The 8,451-nt window shown below is 34.5% G+C and overlaps 1 protein-coding gene across 1 annotated transcript; it reads left to right on the plus strand.

Moving 5' to 3' along the window:
* Positions 1–4,817: 4,817 nt before the first annotated feature.
* On the plus strand, positions 4,818–6,182 carry LOC105974549 (gamma conglutin 1). The gene has a single exon (XM_012999660.2). The coding sequence runs from the start codon at positions 4,854–4,856 to the stop codon at positions 6,180–6,182; it is 1,329 nt and encodes a 442-aa protein (XP_012855114.1). The 5' UTR covers positions 4,818–4,853.
* Positions 6,183–8,451: the final 2,269 nt, after the last annotated feature.

Here is an 8,451-nt window from a genome sequence, read left to right on the forward strand (position 1 = left end):
TCGTTGACAGAAAAATAACTGTAAACATAATAATATTACAGTCAACCACATCAATATTATTATTTTTTTGGGTTTTTTTGTTTTTTTTTTTTTTTTTTTGAGTTATTTACGGAGTAACATAATAATATTACTGTCTATTATTGTAATATTACAGTAAACACAATAATGTTACTATGGTTGACGGTAATATTGTTGTTGTTATAGTAATGTAATTGTCAACCACATCAATATTACTATTTTTTTGGGTTCTTTTTTTGTTTTGTTTGAGTTATTCACGGAATAAAGTAATAATATTACTGTCTATTATTGTAATATTACTGTTGTTATAGTAATATTACTGTCACTCACAGTAATATTATTCTTTTGGCTTATTATTATGTTTACAATTATGGAACGGTCAACATATTAATATTACTCTATTACACAATAATAATGACTTTTGTTGTGTTAATATTATTGTGCTAGAGATTAATATAGCAATATTACTGTGTTAAACTGTAGTATAATTAATTTAACTATTTTTAATAGTAATATAGTTAATATTACTGTCAATCACAACAATATTGTTGTTTAAACAGGAAAAAAAGATGTTACAAAAAAAATATCGAAAAAGTCAATGCCAAAAACCGGTGGCAGAAAAAAAAGGAAGGAAAAAAAATCAACACCGGAAACTGACTGAAAAACCAGGAAGAAAAAAAAACAAAAATCAACGCCAGAAACCGGCGGAAAAACTCAGGAAGAAGAAGATAGAAAAAAGAAAAAAAAATCAACGCCGGAGACCGGCGGTTAACGGCGGTGACGGACGAAATTGTCCATAAAAATGTGTTTTGGATCAAAATTGAATAATTTGTGAAATTTGGGGTCAAATTGAGGTTAGATTAAATTACATGATGAAATTGAAGCATATTAAAGTATGAGGGGCTATTTTAGTCTTTTACAAACGTCTGGACCATGTGTGAACTTTTTTGTAAAAGAGTTTATTGTCTGAATCTCGTTATGAATAAGTACTCATAGATGAGCTTATTTCTAAAGTGCCCTATTGCTAATGACCCCTTAACTTATTTTTTGTTGTTTTACATTCTCTGGGGTTTAAAAAGGAAACAAATAACATCTCTTTCATTGTATAGGTCGACTAAATGCATGATCTATTACACCGCACCAAAAGGCAAAATTCTACGCCCCAGTGCCCCCATCTCTTGGTCCGATAAGATTTTAATGGAGGAATGTAAATCATGGTGACTGAATGGCCTGTAGGGTAACGGACCCGAACCTAAATCTGGTGGCCTCAAAGAACCAACCCTCATTAAAGTTGAAATTCCCGCACTACGGTTGCTAGGATTCGATCGTATGACCTTGTACCAAATTACCACCCTGAAACCAGTAGAGCGACACTCATGCGGCGCAGGTTTGGAGCTTATCTTGCTAAATGTACTTATATTACATCATTACAAATAATAACTATTTGATTTTCAAATAAATGATACCCATCTATGCCCCAACCCTATTATGCTAAACTTGGCTTGCTAACATATCTTTGAAACGTCAAGTACAACTGTACTACAACTGGAAACCATTAAATAATCTCAATGCATATTTGTCATTTTTCACTTGACATACGTAATTAAATTTGGACCTTCGTCCAAATCTAATAAACTTGATCTACATCTATTAGAAGATAAATATAGTATATTGACGAAACATTTACAAAATTATATCTAAGATTTTATTTAGGGGGAATATGTCAAACACCCTCCATTGGGTTTTTTATTCTTGATAAATCCTTAATTAATTAATGGTATTTGAGATAAATCCATTGGACTTAATAACCCATATATACCCCTACTTATTAGTATAATTATTAAATTAAATATTAAGGTAAATTAATACCAAATCCCTCCCAACAATAAATCAATTCCAAATCAATCCCAAAATCACATTGCCGTATAAATTCGCCCCTCTTCCCCCAAATCACGGTAGAAAACATAACCGTATAATATGCAGTTTTTTTTTTTTTTAAATAGTTTTTTTTTATATTAATTTAAAACATAAGTTTTTTTTTTTTATTTTACTTTTTTAAATGGTTCATATTTAAAAAAAAAATTAAAATCCACTACATACACATCGAAAACCACTAAATTTATCGAAAACCACTATGAAATTAAAGTAAAAATTACTATAAAATAATTTATCGAAAACCACTATGAAATTAAAGTAAAAATTACTATAAAATAAGAATAATCCACATTAATATTAACATAATCCACTATGTAATTAGTGAAAAACCACTATGTAATTAGTGAAAACCACTATGTAATAAACAAATTTCATTAAAAAAATTCACTTAAACCTATCAATTAAAAAAACCACTATTAAATTAACGAAAACCACTCTGTAATTAGCGAAAACCACTGTATAATTACAAATTCATAGACTCTCAGCCGCATCTCCCGGACACCACAACCACCACCTCTGCTCCGCCATCCTCTTGATCTTCTCCAACCAACAGCCCCATCTCCCAATTAAGCTTTAAGCTTTTTTCTTTCATTATTCTTCAAGCTCAAAACTTGGGCGAAGACCCACCAAAAACTTGATGTCCCCGCTGCGCAAAACTTGACGAAGACCCACCAAAAATCAGCCAGATGCTGCAAAGAGAAATGGGAAAACATAAACAAATACTTCAAGAAGGTGAAAGAGAGCAACAAGAAGAGACCCGAAGATTCCAAAACCTGCCCCTACTTCCACCAGCTCGACGCCATTTACAGAGAGAGGGGTTCCAAATCCGACGTCGTTTCGTTTCCGGGTTACGGGTTGAATCCGGATGATAACAACCCGATGATGCTGCCGCCGCCCATTATGGCCCGACCCGAACAGCAGTGGCCACTCCCGCCCGACGAGCAACGGCAGCCGCCCGATCAGTTTCAGGATAACGAGAGCGATCAAGACGATGTTGATGGAGATGAAGACGATGAAGAAGATGAAGCGCAGTGTTTTGAGATTGTTATCAACAAGCAGCAATCTTCAGTTACGACGACGAACGCAGCCGATTAGTGATAGACTGATAGTTGTAGAGAGACAGATCTAGGGTTTGGGTGTGGGAGTTAACAGAGAAATATTGAATAACTGAGTATAAAATAAGAGAAAAAGGTTATAATTGTCAAACTACATTAACTTTTATTAATTTTAATTGTTTTGGATTTAACTCAAAAATAAAAAAAAAATTTGGACTTATTGTAATTAGAGGGGGCTAACGAGGGGTGTTTGTCAAATTATCCCTTTTATTTAATACTTTCTAGTTTCTATAATTGCAGTTATCCTTTACACATTGGGCCCTTGCACATTAACTGTTAAAACACAATCTCGATAATATTGTTTTGGTAATCAATAGATACAAGCGGTAATGGCAAATAGGTGCATGACAAGGGCACTTAATTAAAAGAGGGACATTCAATTTTTTTTCTTTCAAATAAATCCAACTCATTCAAACTTATTTGCAAATAAGGAAAATCCTTTTATATATACCAAAATTACCCCCCAATTCATTGAAACCCAATTTAACTCCAATTTCATGATTTACACCCCAATTTAGCCCAATTTCATCAATTAACCAATTTTAACCCTAATTTCAATTTTGACCCCAATTTTGACCCACCACCACCGGAGACCGCTGGTCGCCGCCGTTGTCCGGCGTTGACCGCCGGTCTCCGGCGTTGACTTTTTTTTTTTTTTTTTGAAATTTTTTTTTCCTGAAATTTTTTCCGGCCGGTCAACTGTCGTTGACTTCTTTTTTTTAAATAATTTTGTTTTTTCTTAAATTTTTTTTTAATTAATATTACTGTCTTGGCTGCTAAATTATTGTCTCCAGCAGTTATTTAACTGTCGGAGACAGTAATTTAACTGTTAATTGACTCTTTTTTTTTCTTAAAAAATATTTTAATTAATATTACTGTATTCGTTGCTAAATTACTGTCTCCAGCGGTTATTTAACTGTCGGAGACAATAATTTAACTGTTAATTGACTTTTTTATTCTTAAAAAAAAATATTTTTAATTAATATTACCGTATTCATTGCTAAATTACTGTCTCCGGCAGTTATTTAACTGTCGGAGACAGTAATTTAACAGTTAAGTGACTTTTTTTTTTTTTCTTAAAAAAAATTATTTTAATTAATATTACTGCCTTGGATGTTAAATTACTGTCTCCAACAGTAATTTAACAGTCTTAGACAATAATATTAATAATATTACTGTTCGGAAAAATAATATTCATAATATTACTGCCCAAACAGTAATATTACTGTCTGAGACAGTAATTTAGTAGCCAAGGCAGTAATATTAATTAAAATAATTTTTTTCTAAGAAAAACAATTCAAAAAAAAAAAAAAAAAGTCAACGCCGGAATGTGGCCGGAAAAAAAACATTTCAGAAAAAAAATTATTTTCTAAAAAAAAAAGTTTTGGGGGTTAATGTGATATATTTGTTTAAATTCGGGGTCAATGTGTAATATTTAGGAAGTTAGAGTATAGTGGGTGGTATTGCTAAGAAATATATTATTGAGGGTATTTTAGACTAAAGACATGGGGATGGACTTAATTGAGATACTGTTTTTTTTGTGGACTAAAATGCATTTAAGTCCTATGTGATGGGCCTTTTTGCCATTTGCCCTAGATACAATTGTAAAATAAAGAAAAAACTTCAACAAATTGTATCTGTAATACTTATCGGAAAAAAAATATATTTTTCAAATAAATCCAAATGTTATGGTAGCATAACCCATTATATATAATATGTTATAAGTTTATAACACCATGAGCACACACATCTAGCTAGCTACCCTACCTACATACTAGTTTAGTGATGGCTTATTCAACAACAATCATCAACTTTATGATCACCATCTTAATATCTCTAATTCTAAGTAGCACCATATCCGAATCTTATGTACACCGATCATCATCAGCTCCCTTCAAACCAAACACACTCATTCTCCCAGTTATGAAAGACTTCAAAAACAACCTTTTCGCCACGACCCTCCACAAGAGAACTCCTCAAATCGCCGTGCCCCTTGTCCTCGATCTCAACGGCAGAATCTTGTGGCTTAACTGCGACGACAACTACTTGTCTTCCACCTACAGAGCTCCGATATGCCACTCCGTCCAATGCGCACGCGCCGGCGCCCATTCCTGCCACAAATGCGGGTCTTCCCCCACTCCTCGGCCCGGTTGCCACAACAACACTTGCAGTGTCATCGCCACTAACCCAATCACCCTAAAGAATTCCGTTAGCGAACTCGCGCTCGACGTCGTCACTATTCGTGACTTCAACGGCAGCAGTGGCTCCAACGCTAGCCGTCGTTGGGCCACCGATCCTCACTTTATGTTCGCTTGCGCGCCTTCGTCTCTTCTGCAAGGACCGCTCCAGCACGGTGTTCGGGGAATTGCCGGACTGGGAAATACCCCTGTTTCTTTGCCCGTGCAACTCGCTTCACGTTTCGGGTTCCGCCCTGAATTCGCCTTGTGCCTTTCTCCGTGGGGCATAGAGGGAACGATGCTGATCGGGAATATTCCTCCAAGGATGCTACCGAAAATCATGTTCTACACCCCCTTAACCGTTGGCGCACAGGGCGACTACTCCATACGTATCAGATCGATCAGCATAAACAACAAAAATGTCCCCTTCAACACGAGCTTATTTTCCAAAACCAAAGGGTTTGGCGACACGATAATCAGCACGACAGTATATCAAACAGTTATGGAGCACTCGATTTACAAAGAGTTGACCCAATTCTATGTTAGAGAACTATCCAGGGTGCCTCGAGCTCCAGCCGTACCCCCCTATGGACTCTGCTTTTTCATCAGAGCTATTTGGCCGACCGCTATTCCCGATATAAATTTGTATTTTCAGAACAGAAATGTGAGGTGGAGGATTAGGGGATACGACTCGTTGTTTTACGTGACGCGGGAGGTGGCTTGTTTGAGGTTCGTTGATGGGGGAACAAATGTACGAGCGCCAATCACAATTGGATCGCATATGTTGGAGTCCACCTTTGTGCACTTTGATCTCGCTAGATCAAGATTTGGTTTCACCCCTAACTGGAGCCAACAAAATATCTACTGCGAGCAATACTACAACTTCACCGCTAATCCTCACCACGAGCTACATAACTTTGATGCCACAACAAATTAGCTTATACCTCTTTCAACTTTCGTCTAAGTGTGCATGCGTGTTTATGTATGAGGTCTTCTATCTTTTTCTTTTTTTTTTCTTTTTGGTTTCCGGATCGTCAGATCGTTCGGTGTTTATGTAATTAGTTTATGTAATATATATTATGTGTATATGTTTGTTTATATTTTCTTGTTTATAGGATATGAATGCATTTGCAATGAACTCCGACTTATTATCAGATTTCGTCGTTACAATTAGGCAAGGAGTCGAGCAGAGAGGCTTCAAAAGGTTTTCTTTGCCGTGACTTATGGACTTAAAGTTAAAACCCACAAACTCAATTCATTCACCGATCGAAGCATTCCACAATTTCCGCCGGAAAATCGTCTCCACCATTTTTGTATTTGAGAACTGCGATCGGTGACATCCAACAACAACCTCGGCTGTTGTTCACAAAAGTCCTTTCGTTTTAAATTGAGTACTGTAAGGAAGCATGCCCAAAAGTAAAACAACCCCTTGGACTACTACGAAAAACACCATCGGATTTCAAAGTAGCACAATTTCAACCAATTGAGCACGTCTATCATATTTTTCACGGTAACGAGATCAGTATAACAAACTCCATTGAGTTCGCCGCCATAGAACTCAACGGTTACACATACTTGTTCAACACTATATGCTTCGCTTAATGTAGTTGCATTTGTCAAACATGAGGATAATTCATCAATCATATATTATTTTCATCACTAAACAATATAATAATATGTTAATTGCGACATAATAGATCTGATTCAACTTCAATTTAGAATTATTTATTTCATTCCAACTTTTAATATTTCGACGTAAAATGAAGCTGGATATTATTCAACATATAATATTATCACTGTAATATTATGTATATAAATATATTATTAAAAGTAAATCGTAGAAAAATGACCGTTACCATGCAATACACGTGCATCTTTCTAGTAACTATAAGAACTAAGTGGCAAGTGAATTTTTTTCTTGTTGACAATGGCATGGAAATTACAAATAATAACTCTTTGATTGTAAAATCTTGATATTAGAAGGGTTTTTTTGTGTTAAAACAGAAATAACCATCTTTTATTTCTTTTTTTTTTTTCCAATAAATGATGCCCGTCATCGTTCCAACCCTACATGCTAAACTTGGCTTCCCAACATATTCTTGAAACGTCAAGTACTACAACTGGAAACCATTAGTACCAATAAACTATTCTCAATGTATATTTGTCCTTTAATTCGAGTTCATTGACATCCATACCTTTGTCCAAATATAGTAAACTTGATCTACATCTATTAAAAGATAAATATAGTGTAGTGTATTGAAGAAAACCGGCGGTCAACGTCGGTCTCCGACGTTGTTTTTTTTTTTTTTTTGAAACTTTGTTTTTTGGAAAAATAATATTCCCGTTGTTGAAAGACACTGAACGTCTGTCTCCGGCATTGACGTTTTCTTTTTATTTTTGAAAAAAAGAATTCAAAAAAAAAAATCTCATTGACATGCGTTGACCAGTCAACACCATAAGATTAATGTAGTTGACAGTAATATTACTGTGTAGTACATATATTAATTCTTTTGTGTTTTATCGGGTAACACACTATGTCACACATCAATATTATTTTATAGCACATTAATATTGTGGTTAATACGACTCTGTTACATAGTAATATTAATATTTCTTTATATTGTGCTAGACAATAATATATTAATATCACCGTGTGTGGCACTAATATAGTTAATATTACTGTCAAACACAGTAATATTAATGTTTTATAGGGAAAAATATGTTAAGAAAAAAATTGATGATAACATAATAAAAAATAAAAGAAAAATAAATAAATAAATAAAGAAAAAGAAAAAGAAAAATCTATGCCGGCGACCCAACGGGAAATGTTTTCCCAGGAAATATATGCCGGGGATCAGATAAAAACAAATTTAGGAAAAAAGATAAATAAAAGTATGCTCCGGAGACACGTGGTCAATGGTGGCGGTGGTCAAAATTGAGTTAGGGGTCAAAATTGAATAATTGGTGAAATCGAAGTTAAATTGTGGTTTAAGGAATGAAATTAGAGTATATTAGATTTTTATGGGGATTTTTATATTTTTCAGGGTCTCGGACCTTATCTGTCCTTTTGCGTAAAGGTGCTTTTCAGGTGGACCTATTTATGAATAAGTAAGTCACCATGGACTTATACGTAAATCCACCTTAGAAGATCAATGAGATAAATTGATGGACCCCTCATTAGTGAAATATATAAAACTAACTATTAA

Source organism: Erythranthe guttata, chromosome 2 (assembly GCF_056151865.1).
Source record: "Erythranthe guttata isolate IM_541 chromosome 2, IM_541, whole genome shotgun sequence".
Lineage (NCBI taxonomy): Eukaryota > Viridiplantae > Streptophyta > Magnoliopsida > Lamiales > Phrymaceae > Erythranthe > Erythranthe guttata.

What these genes read in the sequence shown, in the direction of transcription:
- LOC105974549 (XM_012999660.2), top strand. Translation starts at nt 4,854, where the DNA reads ATGGCTTATTCAACAACAATCATCAACTTTATGATCACCATCTTAATA.